This window comes from Muscardinus avellanarius (assembly GCF_963383645.1).
Source record: "Muscardinus avellanarius genome assembly, chromosome: 2".
Taxonomy (NCBI): domain Eukaryota; kingdom Metazoa; phylum Chordata; class Mammalia; order Rodentia; family Gliridae; genus Muscardinus; species Muscardinus avellanarius.
The window spans coordinates 120422069-120441108 of NC_137787.1; the positions used below are offsets into that span (position 1 = coordinate 120422069).

Sequence of the window (19040 nt, forward strand, 5' to 3'; positions counted from 1 at the left end):
AGTGCTTGGGAGGCTGAGACAGGTGGATCGCACAGGTTCAAAGCCAGCCTCAGCTACTTAATGAGGCTCACAGCAACTTAGTGAGACCCTGTCTCCAAATAAAATATAAAATAGGTCTGGGAGTATAGCCCGGAGGTAGAAAAGCCCCTGGGCTCCACCATCAGGCACCAAAAAATAAATAATAAATTAAAAAAAATAAAGATTAAAGAATAAGGCTGGGGGTGTAGCTCAAAGGTAGAATGTCCCTGGGTTCCATCTCCAGTGCAGCAAAAAATAAATAAATAAATAAATAAATAGCATGGTGGCGTATGCTTGTAATCCCAGCACTTGGGAGGCTGAGACAGGAGGATCGCAAAGGTTCAAAGCCAGCCTCAGCTACTTAGTGAGGCTCTCAGCAACTTAGTGAGACTGTTTCCAAATAAAATATAAAGAAGGTCTAGGAGTGTAGCCCAGAGGTAGAAAGCCCCTGGGTTTCATTCCTGGTGCAATAAATAAATAAATAACCAAGAGAAACTCTTCCAGAGTAAAGGTCTTACAGACATACACAACTCTATTAAATGATCCTTACTGAATTTTCAGTGCAACAGAACAAGAACCTGGAGGAATAACTCAAGTTTGAAAAGGCATGAGATTAGAATGTAAATATTGTCAACACTCATTTCCTGATAACTGGTGTTAACTATACACTGGTATATACAAAAACATTCTTCTTCTAAGCTGGGCATGGTGGCCCACCCTTGTAATCCCAGCATTTGGGAGGCTGAGACAGGAAAATTGCAATTGGAGGACAGCCTCAGCTACTACTTAGTGAGGCCCTTTGCAACTCTAAAACCCTGTTTCAAAATAAAGAATAAAAAAACATAGGGCTGGAAGTATAGCTTGGAGTTAGAATGCCCCTGGGTTCCATCCCCAGTAAAACCAAAACAAAACAAAAACATTCTTGTTCTTAGAAAATAACACACACACTTGTAAGTTAAAGGACATTATGTATTCAAATTACTCTCAAACATATAAGAACAAAGCACATGGGCAGCATTTGGGGAGTCTGGTTGAAAGATAACATGACAATTCTTTGTACTGTTTTTCACAAGTCTTAAATTATTTTAAGATAAAAAAGTCAAAAACAGACCAAAACAGCTGGGTGTGGTGGCACACATTTGTAATCCCAGTACTTGGGAGGCTGAAACAGGAATGGATCACAGGTATGTGGCCAGCCTCAGCAACTTGTGGAGGTCCTCTGCAACTTAGTGAGACCCTGTTTCAAAATAGAGAATAAATTTGGGCTGTGGGTGTAGCGCAGATGTAAAACAACCCTAGGTTCAATCCCCAGTACCACCCACACCCACACCCACACCAAGACCAAAAAAAAATTTTAAAAAACATGCTGAGCGTGGTGTGGTGACATGCACCTGATGTGAGGATACGCAGCCCAGTCACACAAAAGATGGCGCCTCTCCAGCTTCTCTTCCAGATTGTGCTGGCTACCTCATAGCCCGTCAAAGGGGGCCACGGGATGCCCAACAACCAGTCCCCTGATAACACACTCACTGGGGTATGAGCCACTCAATCAGTAAACGCCCGGTACTTCGTGCGATCTTCCGCTGTTAGTGGAAGCCCCCTCCTATTTTAAAAAAATCCCCAGCTGCCTGACATAAAAGGGAGCTGGGCTGTCTTAATAAAGCTCTTGCTTGCTTGCTTATCTCTGATGGCTGGCCTTGGCTTTTTTCTGAGCCGGATTTTTACTTTCACCTGTAATCCCAGTACTTGGGAGGCTGAGACAGGAGAATCCCAGGTTAGAGGATAGCTTCAGCAACTTAGTAAGACCCTCTGCAATTTAGCGAGACCCTGTCTCAAAATAAAATATAAAAAGGGCTGGGAGTGTAGCTCATAGGTAGAATGCCTCTGGCTACAAAATCCTCAGTACAAAAACAGAAAAAAAGAGAAGAGAGAGGGACTTAGAAAGATACAGTGCCTTGTAGTAGATGTCAGACACATAGTGGGCATCCAATAAATGGTAGCTATCATTATTTTTCTGTGTATGGTACTGGAGGTTCAACCCAGGGGCATTCTACCTCTGAGCTCTACCCCATCCAATTTTTTTTTTTTTCCAGTACTAGAGATGGAATCCAGGGCATAGTACCTCTGAGCTACACCCCCAGTCCTAACTTTTAGTATTTTTATTTTTTGAAACAGTCTCGTTGTGAAGGGCCTTGCTAAGTAGCTGAGGCTATCCGTAAATAGCAATGAATTGCGATCCTCCGTCCCTGCCTCCCAAATGCTGGGATTACAAGTGTGCACCACCACGCCCGGCCCTATTTTACTTTTTATTTTGAAACAAGTGAGGAGGTAAAAAGGAAGTAGGCAGATAGGGAAGAGGCCTCAGTAGGAAAAAAAAAAAAAAAAACACCTTAATTTCCTGAGGGGCAAAAAATACTAATTAACTTCCAAGGTTCAGAGATAAGAACAACCAAAGCTTCACAAAACCATCTGTTTACTAATCAACAAACCCAGGAGACATCACTGGAGCAAGTCTGACACTCCTACTGAAAGGAGACCCCTCAAAGGACATGCAAATACCCTATGCATATTTTGAGAGCTGCTTCCCAGACTCCAAGCAATAGAGGACATGCAGATATAAACCCCTAGCGCAGTCACCAGGACGGTTACCCACTCTGGGAACCCCTCCCCGTTGGGGAGCTTCTCTCTCTCTTGCAGATCGCTTGGACTTTGGGAGAAAGCAGTTTGCAACTGGAGGCACTTGGCCCGGGCTACACTCAGGTAGTGACCTGAACGTAGCTGCTGGACACCAAAGCCCCGATAGCCCTTAGGGGTGTTCGGCCACTTTTTCCTATTCCCTGTTGCTTCCAATAAACCTTTTACTCCCCTTCCTGCGGTCTGCAGGTGTCACTCTTCGCTCACCGTAGAAAAGAACCTGGTAAGAAAACGCCGAGTTTCTTCGTTTCATCTTAAGGAAATGCCAGGTTTCTTCTCAAGAAACCCCGTTTCACAAGGTCTCATTAAATTGCAGAGGACCTTGCTAAATTGCTGAGGCTGGCCTCGAATCTGCAATCCTCCTGTCTCAGTCTCCCAAGGACTGGGATGACAAGCCTGTGCAATCATGCTTAGCTTACTGGTAGCTATTTATTTATTTATTTATTTATTTATTTATTTATTTATTTATTTATTTATTTTTGGTGGTGGTACTAGGGATGGAATCCAGGGGTAGTCTATCTCCAACCTATACCCCTTTATTTTATTCTTTTATTTTTTTTTTCCAGGTCTGGGGATGGAACCCAGGGGTATTAGACCTCTGAGCTACAACACCTGCCCCATTTTTTATTCTTTATTTTGAAACAGGGTCTCCCTAAGTTGCAGAGGGCCTTACTCAGCAGCTGAGGCTGTCCGTGAACCGCAATCCTCCTGTCTCAACCTCCTGAATGCTGGGATTACAAAGGTGTGGCACCATGCCTAGCTTTATTCTTTTATTTTGAAAAAAGGTCTCACTAAATTACAAAAGCCCTCACTAAGTTGCTGAGGCTGTCCATGAACCTGAGATCCTCCTGTCTCAGCCTCCCAAGTTCTGGGATGACAAGCCTGTGCCACTAGGCCCAGCTAATTCTAGCTTTTTTTTTTTTTTTTTAATAGTACTGAGAATGAAACCCAGAGGCATTCTACCTCCAAGCGTCACCCCCAGTCCTATTTTTTATTCTTTATTTTGAAACATGGTCTCACTAAGTTGCAAAGGGCCTCATTAAATAGCTGAGGCTGTCTGCTAACTGTGATCCTCCTTGTCTCAGCCTCCCAAATGCTGGGATTACGAGCATGCACAAGACCACCTCCCGCTTAATGCTAGCTATTTCTAATGAACATTTCCTCCAGACATCTCATCTGCCTAATAAACAGGCTGTCTAAAAACCAGAGGTAAGCCGGGCGTGATGGCGCACACTTGTAATCCCCGCGCTTGGGAGGCTGAGACAGGAGAATTGCGCAGGTTCAAAGCCAGCCTCAGCTGGTTTAAGAAACCCTGTTTCCAAATAAAATATAAAATAGGTATGGGAGTGTAGCCTGGAGGAAGAAGACCCCTGGGTTCCATCCCCAGTACCACCAAAAAAATAAATAAATTTAAAAAATAAAATAAAATAAAAGCCAGAGGTAACTTTGAGATGATCAAGGATACCTCCCCCGAGCTGGCACAGTGGCGCATGCTTGTAATCCCAGCATTCGGGAGGTTGAGACAGGAGGATCACGGGTCATAGATAGCCTCAGCTACTTAGTGAGGCCCTTTGCAACTCAGTGAGACCCTATTTCAAAATAAAAGAATAAAAAGTAGGGCTGAAAGTGTAGCTCTGAGGTAGAATGCCCCTGGGTTCCATCCCCAGTACCACAAAAAAAAAAAAAAAAATTTATTTTAAAAGATACCTCCCTGCTAGAATTTCTTGGGTGGGTCCTATCTGGGCAAGTAGAGATGAAAAAATACTTGTTAAATAGTAAGAAGGAAGGGAGTAAGGTTAACAAGAAAACTAGGAGGAAAGAGGAAGTAAGGTTACAGTCTTTGCTGACAAATGAGCTTCTTTCTAAGAGGAACAAAAAGCAAAAGGTCTTAATTACCATCCCTCACAGCCACTGGGGAGCCGCAGCCATCAGCCAGCCCCCTGCCCACCCCGCCCCGCCCCACCACTCAAGTCCTCTTTCCCAGGACTACGTTTTAAAAGCTTCTCCAAAATTTCTCCAAAGATGGCTGGCGTGGTTGTGCACGCTTGTAATCCCCTTGCTTGGGAGGCAGAGACAGGAGGATCGCGCGAAGCCAGCCGCGTTGACTTAAGAGACTATGTTTCCAAATAAAAATGTAAAAATAGGTCTGGGAGTGTAGCTCGAGGTAGAAGGGCTTCCAGAAACCCCAGTACCACCACCAAAAAAAAAAAAAAAGTGCTGGGGTATAGCTTGGAGGTAGAATATCCCTCGGTTCCATCCCCAGTACCACACACACACACAAAAAAAAAAAAAAACAAAAAACAAAAAACAAAAAACAAAGACAGCACACTTAATATATTGTGTTTGCCATAAAGAAGAACAAAATTATGTCAGTTGAAGGAAAATGGATGGAACTAGAGAATATTACACTAAGTGAAATGAGCCTGTCACAAAAACTGAAGGGGAGTGGGAACTGGGTAAGTGCTAAGTGAGTGACGTGTGCATGTATGCCTCTACCCTCTTATACTCCATTAAGATGTGTGTACCAATAAAATTTTTAAAAAATTAAAATAAAAAAATGAAGGGTCAGATATTTTCCCTCCTATATAGAAGACAGGGAGAAACTGGGATACAAGAAGGACTCCAGACAAAGGAGAAATCCCAGTGGAGTGAAGGGGGGTCTGGGGAAGAAGGCTTGTAGGGGAGGCACTTGATGAAAGAAGCACTTCATTAAGTGCTGCATAGTACATATGCGACTTTATCAACTCCAGGCTCAATACTATATATGGGAAAAGGAAGGGAGTGGGGTTGGGGGGCTCACCAAGTGCTGCGAGTAGGGGTGTCCATCACTGAACTTCATCACCACATATGATGACAACTGCGCCAGTAAAAATGAAAGGAATAGCCGGGCAGCTGGGCATGGTGGCGCATGCCTGTAATCCCAGCATTAGGGAGGTGGAGAATGGATGATCTCAGTTCCTGGACAGCCTCAGCTACTTAGCAAGGCCCTTCACAACTCAGTGAGAACCTGTTTCAAAAATAAAGGGACTAGCCGGGCGTGGTGGCGCACGCTTGTAATCCCCGCGCTTGGGAGGCGGAGACAGGAGGATCGCGCAGGTTCGAAGCCAGCCACGCGCTGGCTTAAGAGACCCTGTTTACAAAATGAAAATGTAAAAATAGGTCTGGGAGTGTAGCCCCAAGGTAGAAGGGCTTCCAGGAACCCCATTACCACCAAAATAAATAAATAAATAAATAAAGGGACTAAAAACTAGGGTAGGGGTATAGCTCGGAGGTCAAATGTCCCTGGGTTTCATCCCCAGAACCCCCCCCCACAAAATCTTTATTTTTCTTTTTTCTTTTCTTTTTCTTTTCTTTTTTTTTTTGGTGGTACTGGGGTTCTTGGAAGCCCTTGTACCTCCGGGCTACACTCCCAGACCTATTTTTTACATTTTCATTTTGGAAACAGGGTCTCCTAAGCCAGCGCGCGCGGCTGGCTTCGAACCTGCGCGATCCTCCTGTCTCTGCCTCCCAAGCGCAGGGATTACAAGCGTGCGCCACCACGCCCGGCCAAAATCTTTATTTTTCAAGTCAGACATGGTGGTTGCACACTTGTAATCTCAGTACTTGGGAGGTTGAGACAGGAGGATCACAGGTTCAAGGACAGCCTCAGCAAGTAATGAGACTCTCATCAACCTAGTAAGACCCCTGTTTCCAAAGATAATAAATAAAATCAGGCTGGGGGTATAGCTTGAAGGGACGAATGCCTCTGAGTTCAATCCCTAGTACCACAAAAAATAAATAAATAAATAAAACAAAATCTTTATTTTCAAGGCCTATGCATCTCTATCTAATTTTAATGTTTTGTTTCTGTACTTAAGTGTAAGTGCCCACATGGTCCGTTCAAGAGTACATGCTGCGTATGGATGCTAAATCTGTGCTGCTTGTCAATGTCCACGGGAACAGTATTAGGTATTAACCTTCTTAAAGTTGCACAGGATGACACTGTGGGGCACCAACCCTGGGACAACATGCCCTCTCCCACATACTCTGGACACTGCCAACAGCTTAGAACAAAGCAAGTGCACTTTGTCAATATGACCTTCTAAAAGAATACAAACACTGGGTGAGAATGAGTTCCTTCCTTCACTAAGACCTTAAGAGAAAATACACAACTTGAAGAGCAAAAATCCCAAATATTGCCAAAAAGGGAAAGTGTGCTAGTGGTAGTAAGTCCCCTCTCCACCCCCAATAACATATGAGAAGCCTACTGTCTGAAAGTCTTACATTATTCTGTAAGCTAGGTATTAACATCCTACACTATTGAGGGAAAACTGGCCTGGGGAGGTGAAATCAGTACTGAGACCACCTGCAAGGGTTGAGGTACACAAGGCCAGTGTGGCCATGGCCAGGTTGCAGGCAGCGCCAGGAAAGCATGCGAGAAGTGTGGGAAGGCCACTGCCCTCAGAATTACGGCTGACGCTATTCCTGGACATGCACAAGGCACAGATCAAAGTCCTGCTGCAATACTATGGTAACACATTCTGGAACAGATGGGCACCTACACTAAAATACTAAAACAACACATAGAAAGTAAAGGTGACAACAGTTCTGAGAGATCAAATTTAAAGCAGAGTTTAAGAGAAAGAGTAGAAGGGAATTGGTGTCAGAAGGAAGGAGGGCGAGTACATAGAACCCACAAGGCACCACAAGGCTCTCAAGACATCCTGCCAGACAGCAAGCTAGCCAGAGGAGGGTGACCACTCTGGTGTTAATTTGAAAGGATCCTTCTGGCTGCTTCCTAGAGAACAGATGTAGTAAAACAAGGAGAGACAAGTATAAGCCCAGGACAATGACACAAGGCACAAAGTGGCATAACAAACTATCCCAACTGCTCTTACACAACATCCATTCACTATCTGCTCTAACTGGGTGGGTTAGCAGCAGGGTCGTGCCCAGCTGGACATCCAGGCATCTGGCACCTCCCCAGGCAAGAGGCCAAGCAGGCCTCACCACAACTCAGAAACTTTGGCTCTGACTGGCCCTCCCCATGCATGCAGTTTCTTACTCAGCAGTCAGCCTGGACTCCCTTTCGTGATGACCAGAATGTTTCTAAGGAGCTAAACTGGGCTGGGTGTGGTGGTGTACACTTATAATTCTAGAACTTGAAGGTTACAGGTTCAAGGACAACCTCAGCAAGTAGTGAGACCCTGTTTCAAAATAAAAAAAATTGGGCTGGGGGTGTAGCCTGGAGGTAGAATGCCTCTGGTTTCCATCCTCAGTGGAATGATAAAGGAATGAATGAATAACTGGCTAAGGCAGAAAACATACAGTGCCTTGAGGCTTCGACTGCAGAACTCAGGTGACACCACTTGCACCTGTCAAGGAGAGCACAAGGCCAGCCCAGATGAAGGGGTGAGGGGAGAGTCCACTTTGTGACAGCAGGAGGGCCACATTATTATAGTATGTCTCAGTCTTTACAGCAGGACTTGAAGATCCAGGACTTGAAGGAGTACAGCTGCAGTGGTGCAGTGAAAAGCAGCTGGATTTCAGTACATTTAATAAGGTTTGATGACCGACTACTGGGTGTGGAATGATTTTTCAACCAAGGAACTAGAAGATTACAACTGCCATTTACTGAGGGTCAAATTCAAGAGAGAAAAAAAATATCAGAAGTTTTGTTTACGACATATTAAGTCTGAGATTGATTTGGCATTCTACCATCTCTATGCCTTAGTGAAAGTGGCCAAGGTAGGAGCAAAGTTTTTACTGGCAGGAGTAAGGTATGTTGTTTTCCTAAATAGTTTAAAATGAGCCAGGTGCGATGGCCCAAGCCGGTAATCCCAGTGCTTGGGAGCTGAGACAGGAGGACTGCAGGTTCAAGAACTGACTCAATAATGTAGCAAGCCTCTCAACCTAGCAAGACCCTGTTTCAATAAAAAAAATTTTTTTAAAGGCTGAGGGTGTAGCTCAGAGGTAGAACATCCTTGAGTTCAATCCTTAGTTCCACAGCAATAAAAAAAAAATAGGCAGTGGAGGGTTGGGGTTGCAGCCCAGTAATAGAGCTTGTGCCCAGCAAGTGTAAGACCTGGGTTCAGTTCCCAGCACCATCACAAATAAAGGGGGGGAGGAGGGAGAGTGAAGGCCCCTAAGAATTATGTGAAGAGTCGCCGGGCATGGTGGCGCACGCTTGTAATCCCAGCATTTGGGAGGCTGAGACCATACGTTCATGGACAGCCTCATCTACTTAGTGAGGCCCTTCGTAACTTAGTAAGACCCTGTTTCAAAATAAAGAATAAAAAATAGGGCAGGAGGTGTAATTCGGAGGTCAAATGCCGCTTGGTTCCATCTCCAGACCCACACACACACAAAAAAAGAATTAAGCCGGGCATGGTGGCGCATGCTTGTAATCCCTGCGCTTGGGAGACTGAGACAGGAGGATCGCACGGGTTCGAAGCCAGCCTCAGCTACTTAGTGAGGCTTTCAGCAACTTTGTGAGACCCTGTTTCCAAATAAAATTTAAAAAAAAAAGGTCTGGGAGTATAGCCTGGAGGTAGAAAGCCTCTGGGTTCCACCCCCAGTACCACAAAAAAAAAAAAAAAAAAAAAAAAAAAAAGAATTATGTGAGGAAAGTATGTTTGGATTTACAGGGGTTTGTGGATATATATTTATTTTTTTATTTTTTTATTTATTTTTTAATTTTTTTTTTTTTGGTGGTACTGGGGTTCCTGGAAGCCCTTCTACCTCCGGGCTACACTCCCAGACCTATTTTTACATTTTTATTTGGAAACAGGGTCTCCTAAGCCAGCGCGCGGGGCTAGCTTCGAACCTGCGCGATCCTCCTGTTTCTGCCTCCCAAGCGCGGGGATTACAAGCGTGCACCACCACGCCCGGCGTGGATATATATTTATAAAACCCACTCAAACCAGATTATCTGGTAAGAAAAACAAAACAAAACAAAAAAACACTGGGCATGATGGCACAAATGTAATCCCAGCATTTGGGAGGCTGAGACTAGAAAATGGAGGTTCGCAGCCAACCTCAACTACTTAGCGAGGCCCTTTGCAACTCAGTGAGACCCTGTTTCAAAAATAAAAAATAAAGGCTGGGCGTGGTGGCGCACGCTTGTAATCCCCGCGCTTGGGAGGCAGAGACAGGAGGATCGCGCAGGTTTGAAGCCAGCCGCGCTGGTGTAAGAGACCCTGTTTCAAAAATATAAAATAGGTCTGGGAGTGTAGCCCGGAGGTAGAAGGGCTTCCAGGAACTCCAGTACCACCAAAAAAATTAAATAAATAAAATAAAATAAAATAAATAAAGAAGCCAAGCATGTTGGTGCGTGCTTGTAATTCCAGCATCTGATAGGAGAATGAGAGTACTTTTGGAATATATACCCACTACAGAGTAAATAAAATAGGTATCATCCTAAGTACATGAAAATATTGTGATAACTTTCTGGAATTAGTCTCGAGAACTATCTAAATCTACAGTCAATTCTAACTGACCCATACATAATTTTAAGCAAACATATTAGTATCTAAAAGGACAAATGATATATATATATATATATATATATATTAAACTCTGACTTTAGAGTTAACTCTATTATTATATGGAAATGTATTCCACAATTAATTTCTTCTGGGTCTACCTTCAGGGATAGTTTTCTTCAAAATTAAAGTTTTAAGAAGCATTTCCTTAGGGTGGCTATTTTAACTTAAATAAAAGCCTACTCTTAAGCCTTCTGAGTTAGCGAGGCGTGGCGGCACTGGCCTGTAATCCCAGTACTTGGGAAGCTGAAGCAGGAGGAAAGCAGGTCTGTATCCAGTCCCAGCAATTTAGTGAGGCCCTCAGCAACTTAGTGTAGCTAAGAGGTAGAATGCCCCTGGGTTCCATCTCTAGTACCTCTACACACACACACACACACACACACACACACACACACACACACACACACACACACACACCTTCTGAGCCAAAGCACTGTCTTTTTCTTTTGTTCTGGGGATTGAACCCAGGAGCATTCTGCTTCTGAACGACACCTCCCACTCCATCTTATTTCGAAACAAGGTCTCAATAAATTGCTGAGGCTGGCCTCAAACCTGCAGTTCTCCTGTCTCAGTTTTCCAAATACTGGGATTACTGGTGTGCATACCTGGTCAAAGTACTGTCTTTTATGTGGAGCACACCTGTAACTCCAGTACTTGGGAGGCTGAGAGGATTGCAGGTTCCAGAAGAGCCTCAGCAAGTAGTGAGATTCTCATTAACCTAGTGAGGCCCTGTCTCAAAATGAAAAAATTGCCAGACATGGTGGCAATTTACAAGCCACAATACAATTCACATGGTGCTTGTAATCCCAGCATTTGGGGGGCTGAGACAAGAGGATCGAGGTTCTTGGACAGCCTCAGCTACTTAGGCCCTTTGCAACTCAGTGAGACCTGTTTCAAAATTAAAAGGACTAAAAACAATAGGGCTGGAGGTGTAGCTCGGAGGTAGAATGCCCCTGGGTTCCACCCCCAGTAAATCAAAAATAAATAAATAAATAAATAAATAAGTAAGTAAGTAATAAGGCTAGGGATGTAGTTTGGAGGTTGAATGCCCCCAGGTTCAATCTCCAGTAACACACACACACACACACACACACACACACACACAACACACCACACGAAAAGAAAACGCTTTAACCAAGTACCTGGTTGAAACCTGTACAAATCAAGAACCATAGTAAAATCTTAATTCTGCCACTTTCAGAAGGAGTAAAGGATAAGCTTCTTTTACATTCACATCACTATTATGTTCTTTTCTCACAGAATAGCTGTCCTTCAGATAACTGTAGACTCGGTGAGGACTACATGATTGTGGGATATCAGGGAATTGCTTTTTATAATAACATCACATCATCATTTGGTCCTAGGTTTTCAACAAAAATACAAGCGGCATAATTATACAAAACGCAAAGGAAGCCAATATGAGCGCAAAACAGTCCTACGCTCAAGGCCTATGAACGGTGTGCCCAAACGGAATAATTCTGGAGCACTGTTCGGTATCACAAACACAGAAAGCGCCTCCATGTTTTGATGAATGGCAACCAGTTTCCTTCAGTCCTAAGGACGCCCTGTTCACAGCAGCAGGTTCCATTCTGGAGCTGCACTGCAATGCTATCCTTTATCTAGGGAGCTGAGAACTGGGTGCCAAGAGGAGCAAAATGAAACAAGACCCCAAATCTGAAGCCTCCGTAAGGAACACAGATGAAACAGAGAAGCAGGCTGCGTTCCTTCCTACCACCTGAAAACACTGCACGCGTCTCAGGAACCAGACTGAAACACCTGAGCTCCGCGCACCGAGCCGAGCGGCCGCGGGCCACCCGGCCCCGCACAGATTCGTCGGGAGGACCCCGCCCGCCCGGCCCGGTACTCACACACGCACAGCTCCACCACGTACGCGTAGTAGGACCAGACCACCACGAAGGCGATGAAGAGCACCGGCACCCAGCCCACCACGCGCTGGCAGCAGCGCCACAGCGTCCAGGGCGCCATGTTGGGCGGGCGTCGGCCGAGCCCCGCGGCCCGCGGCCCCCGCGAGCGCCAGAGCCCCGGCGACGGCGACCGGGCCCGCGACGGCGACGCGCCCGGCTCCCCCGCCTCCGCGGCAGGGCTCCGCGCAGCCCAGGGCCCCGGCGCCGCGCCGGCTCCGCCCCGCCCGGCGCCCGCCCCGGCCCCGGCCCCGGCCGCGGCCCCGCCCCACATCCCGCCGCCGCCGCCGCCGCCGCCGCCGCCGCCGCGCGCGGGCGGGGCTCCGGGTGGGCGGGGTCACGCTCAGGCCCCGCCCATAGCGCTGCCGTCCCTCGTGGGCGGGGCTTCCTGTGGGCGTGGCTCCGGTCAGGCCCCGCCCCACGCCTCCCCCGCCACCGTCCCGCTCGGGCGGGGCTTTTAGGTGGGTGTGGCTTCGCGCCCAGGCCCCGCCCACGTCCCGCCTCCTCCCTGCGCGTGAGCTCAGCGGCCCGTGGGGCCTGAGCGGGACCGCCCACCGGAGGGCGGAGGGGTAGAGAAGCGAAGCTCCGGGGTTGAAGGACTGCGACGGTTTTTGAGGATCCCGACTCAAGGGGAAGGCGACCCGGGATGAATCTTCAGCTCTTTTGCGGGCTTTGGGCCGCTTTGTGTGCAGAACTCGCTGCTCATGTCCGTAGGCCCCTGACTATTTGGGTTTTTCAAAAGTGAAGAGGCCAGCCCCACCACAGCGTGCAGGGGGGCAGGGATGCAGGTCTTTATAGGGTTCCTTCCGCAGTGCTGGGGTATCGCGCTGGGTAAGGACCTCTGAGCTGAGCCATGGGTGCAGCCCAGCGTTGATTCACCGCTTGCCTAGCCAGCATGAGGCCCTGGGTTCCATCCCATCACTGCATGAAAAAGAACCTCTGCTTTGGAAGCAATTCGCTCGTTTTCCAAGCAGAACTCTTATTTACTTATTCATTCATTCATTCATGTATGTGTGTGTGTGTGTGTGTGTACTGGGATTGAACCCAGGGGCATTCTACCCCCGAACTACACCCCCAGCCCCATTTTTTAAATTTTTACTTTGAAACAGAGTCTCACTAGGTTGATGAGTCTCACTACTTGCTGAGGCTGTCCCTGAACCTCCTGCCTCAGCCTTGAACCTCGTGCCTCAGCCTCCAAACGCACATTTCAGGTTGAGTTGTGCGAAGAGGAGCGTGAAAATGTCCTCCCTGCCTGGAATGCATGTCAAACATTTCTTCACAGAGATTGCCGAGCAGTGACTGTAATCACTGTAGAACCTGGAACATCCCGTGAAGATGTCATAATGCAAGGCCAAAGCCTTACAGTCGCTCCAGATAGCAGTGTGTGTGTGTGTGTGTGTGTGTGTGTGTGTGTGTGTGCACGCACGTGCAGCACTGGGGACTGAACCAGGGAAGCTCTGCCTCTGAATCACACCCCCAGCTCTTTTGTATTATTTATTTATTTATTTATTTTGTGTGGTATTGGGTATTGAATCCAGAGGCATTCTACCTTCGTGCTACACCCCAGCTCATTTTCTTTCTTTCTTTCTTTCTTTCTTTCTTTCTTTCTTTCTTTCTTTCTTTCTTTCTTTCTTTCTTTTGCGGGTATGGGAATGGAACCCAGGGGCATTTGACCTCTGAGCTACACCTCTTGCCCTGTTTTTTATTCTTTATTTTGAAACAGGGTCTCACTGAGTTGCAAAGGGCCTCACTAAGTAGCTGAGGCTGTCCACAAACCGCGATTCTCCTTTCTCAGCCTCCCAAATGCTGGGATTACAAGGGTGTGCCACCACACCCGGCTCCATTTGATTTCTTATTGGGTCTCAGAAGGTTGCTAAGAGTCTCACTACTTGCTGAGGCTGTCCTAGAACCTTCATCCTCCTACCTCACCCTCCCAAGTACAGGGATTACAGGCAGGTGTGCTTCACCATGCCCAGCTCTTATTTATTTTTGTGGTATTGATTAAACCCAGAGGCATTCTACCTTCAGGCTACACCCCCCAGCCCAATTTTATTTTTTATTTGGAAACAGAGTCTTCACTAGGTTGAGTGAGTCTCATTACTTGCTGAGGCTGTCCTCGAACCTATGATTTTCCTGTCAACTTCCTAAGTACAAGGTTTGCAGGTATGCACCACTTCACCTGGTCCATACTTTTATTTTGAAACATGGCCTCTATGTTGCTGAGGTTGGCCTTTAACATGTGACCCTCCCATCTAACCCTTTCAAGTAGTGGAGTTAGAGGTATGTACCAACACGCCTGGCTCAGACTATTTTCTTTTTTTTTTTTTTTTTTTTTTTTTTTTTTGCGGTTCCAGGGATGGAACCTGGGCATTCTACCTCCAAACAAAACTCCCAGCCCTATTGTTTATTCTTTATTTTGAAACCGGGTCTTACTAAGTTACAGAGGGCCTCACTAAGTAGCTGAGGCTGTCCTCGAACTGTGATCCTCTTGTCTCAGCCTCCCAAATGCTGGGATTATAAACATGCCCCACCACGCCCAACTTCTTTTATGACACTAAGGATTGAGCCCTGGGATTGAGCCCCCAGCCCTTTTTATTTTTTGTTTGATCTAGAACAGGCACCTCAGCTGGCTGTGTTTTAAAATTAAAAGAAAAAAAAAGATCTAGGGGTGTAGTTTGGAGGTAGAGTGTCTCTGAGTTCAGTCCCCAGACACACACACACACACACACACACACACACACACACACACACACACACACCATGCTGAGAACAAATGCCATGTCCCCTACAAGCTTCATGGCAATGGGAAATGATTTCTGTTTGCTCTGCCATCTTGTTTACAACACTGGCTAAAAAAAAACTCTAGCATTAGTTCTTTAGGGCTGTGTGCTAAAGTACTGTGTGTGGGAGGGGCATGGAACACCAGAAATGGACGGTGGCTGGTCATAAAGAGAGGCGTCCCCAGACCCTGCTCCTCCTGAAGCCTGTGGAAGAGAGCTGGCAGCTACATCACCCCTACCCCCACCTCCACTGGGGCCTAGCATCCTCTTTCCTGTGTGCCTCTGCATCTCTTCTTGCATTGGATTAAGGGTCTGCTCTACTCAGTATGACCTCTTCTTAACTAGTTATATGCATATTGACACTATTTCCAAATAAGGTCACCTTTAGGAAGACCTTTAGGAAGTCCTCACCTTTAGGGTTAGGACTTCTGTTATGCTTGTAATGATGCTGTAGGCTCTTTTTCTCAATTCAAATAGTTATGTTGAATTGGGAAATTAAAACTAATAGGTCGGGCCAGGCATGGTGGTGCACTCTTATAATCTCAGCACTTGGGAGGCTGAGACAGGAGGATCGCACAGGTTCAAAGCCAGCCTCAGCTACTGAGTGAGGGGCTCTCAGCAACTTGGTGAGACCCTGTTTCCAAATAAAGTATAAAATAGTTCTGGGAGTATAGTCCGGAGGTAGAAAGCCCCTGGGTTCCATCCCCAGTACCACAAAACAAAACAAAAAAACAAACCTAATAGGTCAGTTGCAGCTTAAACAATTCTTTATTACAAAGTCAGTAGGAGCCAGACAGGAGGATCTGGGTTTGCGGACAGCCTCAGCTACTTAGTGAGGCCCTTTGCAACTCAGTGAAACCCTGTTTCAAAATAAAGAATAAAAAATAGGGCTGGGGGTGTACCTTGAAGGTAGAATGCCCCTGGGTTCCATCCTCAGTACCACACACACAAAAAAAAAAGTCAGTAGGAAATAGTAAGGGAAGAGAAAAAAATCAGTGTGCCTGGAAGACGTGCTGGAGAGCCAAAAATGGAACTCTGCCCCCCCCCCCGACCCTGGCCAGTTTTTTTTCTTTCTTTCTTTCTTTCTTTCTTTTTCTTTTTCTTTTTCTTTTTCTTTTTCTTTTTTTTTTTTGCGGTACTGCAGATGGAACCCAAGGGCTTTCTACCTTCGAGTTACACCCCCAGCCCTATTTTTTGGGTGGGTGTTACTGGGGATGGAACCCTTCTACCTCTGGGCTATACTCCCAGACCTATTTTTTATTTTATATTTTTATTTGGAAACAGGGTCTCTTAAGCCAGCGAGGCTGGCTTCGAACTTACGTGATCCTCCTGTTTCAGCCTCCCAAGTGTGGGGATTACAAGCGTGCACCACCACACCCAGGCTAGAACCTTTTTTTAACTTTTGGGGTACTGGGGATCAAATCTGGGTCCTTGAGTATGTTAAGGAGGAAGGAGGTGCTCAACCACTGAGGACCTTGAGTTACTGTTTTCAGTTGCTATAATGAAACACATGAAGCTAGTAATTTTTTTCCCTGCGGTATTGGGGATGAAACCCAGGGGCATTCTACCTTCAAGCTACACCCCTAGCCATATTTTTTATTCTTTATTTTAAAACAGGGTCTCACTAAGTTGTGGAGGGCCTCACTAAGTAGCTGAGGCTGGCTGCGAACCTGGATTCTCCCGTTTCAGCCTCCCAAATGCTGGGATTACAAGTGTGCGCCACCACACCTGGCTTGAAGCGATTGATTGATTGATTGATTGAGGTACTGGAGATGGAAGCTAGGGGCATTCTGCCTCTGAGCTACACCTCCAGCCATAATTTTTTTTTTTTTTTTTTTTTTTGCAGGTCTGGGGATGGAAGCCAGAGACATTTGACCTCCAAGCTATGTCCCCTGCCCTATTTTTTATTCTTTATTTTGAAACAGGGTCTCACCAAGTTGCAGAGGGCCTCACTAAGTAGCTGAGGCTGTCCGTGAACCGTGATCCTCCGGACTCAGCCTCCTGAATGCAGGGATAATAAGCGTGTGCCACCATGCCCGATCTCCATATTTTTTTATTTTGTTTTGAAACAGGGTCTCACTAAGTTGCAAAGGGCCTAAGTAGCTGAGGCTGTCTGCAAACTGCAATCCTCCTTTCTTAGCCTCTCAAATGCTGAGATTACAAGCGTGTGCCACCACACCCGGCTGAAGCTGGAAATTTATAAAGGAAATTTTGGAGCTCACAGTTTAGAAGGTTGAAAGTTCAAGATGGGCATCAGTGCAGGTGGCATCACATTAGGAATGTGTGTAAGATGTAGAGATGGCTTGGATGGGCCAGAAGCCAGAGGACAAGGCACTCACGCGTAATAGCTCCTCCTCCTGAGAACTAAATCAGGGTCCCAGGAGAATCACCTTAATTCTTTCCAAAGTCCCTACTCCAACTGATCCAGACTATACTCCCAGAACTATTTTGTTTTACCACCTGCTGGGCATAGTGATATACAATTGGAATCCCAGTATTTAGGAAGCTGAGGCAGGAGGATCAAGGCTTGAGACCAGCATTAGCAACTGAGTAAAAACCCTGTTTCAAAATAAAAACAATAAAACCACTCTTGAAGCTCGGCGACTCATCCTGGCTGGAGCTGCTCCAGGCACGAGGGGCTGGTGGTGCCTGGGTCAGCGGCGAGCAGCCCGCATTCTGGCGATTCGCAATGAGTTTACCCCTCAATCCCAAACCTTTCCTCAATGGATTAACAGGAAAGCCGTGATGGTGAAACTTAAGTGGGGAATGGAATACAAGGGCTACCTGGTATCTGTAGATGGCTATATGAACATCCAGCTTGTAAATACAGAAGAACACATGGATGGGGCATTGTCTGGACATCTGGGTGAAGTTTTAATAAGGTGTAATAATGTCCTGTATATCAGAGGTGTTGAAGAAGAGGAAGAAGATGGGGAAATGAGAGTAGAGCCTTTTGTGGGGAAATTTTTATATATATTTCTAGATAATAAAGATTTTTTTTCAACTTGAAAAAAATAAAAAATAAATAAAACCAGGTGTGGTGGTGCATTTCTCTAATCTCTGTACTTGGGAGGCTGAGACAGGAGGATTGTAGGTTTGAGGGCAGCCTCAGCAAGTACTGAGACACAAGTCAACCTAGTGAGACCCTGTTTCCAAATAAGAAATGTAATTGGGCTGGGGTATAGCTTGAAGATAAAATGCATCTGAGTTCAATCCCCAGTACCACAAAATAAATACTAAAAAAATAAGAGCTGGGTGTGGTGGTGCATGCCTATAATCCTAGTATTTGGCACTCGGCAGGCTAAGACAGAAAGATCCCAGGTTTGTGGCCATTCTGTGGCCAACTTAGCCAGACCCTATTTCAAAATAAAGTAAAAAGGGCTGGGGGTAAGCCAGGCATGGTGGCACACACTTGTAATCCCAGAATTTGGGAGACTGAGACAGGAGGATCACGCAGGTTCGAAGCCAGCTTCAGCTACTTAGTGAGGCTCTCAGCAACTTAGTGAGACCCTGTTTCCAAATAAATATAAAAAAATAGGTCTGGGAATGTGACTCAGAGGTTGAATGCCCCTGGGTTCCATCCCCAGACCCACAAAAAAAGAGGGAATCTAGAAATGAAAGAGAGTACTGTAGGAGCATGGAGACATCCGTGCTGGAAGCAGCTATCATATCTCTGCAGGGCACAAAGGGGAGAAACTGGGGCCTTGACCTTGCAGGGCAGCCTGCCTGGATCAGGGAGGGAGCTGAGGCGGGTGCTGGGGTAGGCAGATACAGAAGAAAGCACAATGGGGCCTGTTCTGTGAGTGCCAAAAAAAAGAAGAAAAAAAAGTCAGAGACTAGTACCGAGTGCTGCGGGGATGAAAGCTGACACTGGACACAAACCACAGGGACAGGACAGGGCCAAAATGAGCTGGCTCCCTCTTACAGGAGCCCTGTGACCAGAAGGAGGGGCTGGAGCAGGGCGACTACAGCCCAGCAACCTGCCAAGTCACCTAACTTACTCACTGGCTACTTAACACAGCTGCCCAGCCTGGCGCAGTGGTACACTCCTGTAATCCCAGAGGTTTACCAAGTTGCAGAGGCTGGCTGTGAAATACCTGGCT

At 46.3% G+C, this 19040-nt stretch overlaps 1 protein-coding gene and 1 pseudogene across 3 annotated transcripts in view; one reads left to right on the forward strand and one right to left on the reverse strand.

Annotated features, from left to right (window-relative positions):
- ZDHHC20 (zDHHC palmitoyltransferase 20) overlaps window positions 1-12239 on the reverse strand; it is a gene marked incomplete at both ends in the record, with an annotated part of 72241 nt that extends 60002 nt beyond the window's left edge. Inside the window, one exon of one of the 2 annotated variants that reach the window (XM_080690205.1) lies at window positions 12104-12239. In XM_080690205.1, coding sequence (XP_080546331.1) covers window positions 12104-12221 — 118 coding nt within the window. The remainder of the gene's footprint in view (window positions 1-12103) is intronic. The other variant, XM_080690204.1, reaches the window with a different exon arrangement.
- A 5387-nt stretch (window positions 12240-17626) lies between these two features.
- On the forward strand, window positions 17627-18933 carry LOC308258791 (small nuclear ribonucleoprotein F-like; annotated as a pseudogene). Its single transcript has 2 exons — window positions 17627-17880; window positions 18865-18933. The product of its transcript is annotated as a small nuclear ribonucleoprotein F-like (transcript).
- The last annotated feature ends 107 nt before the right edge of the window (window positions 18934-19040 follow it).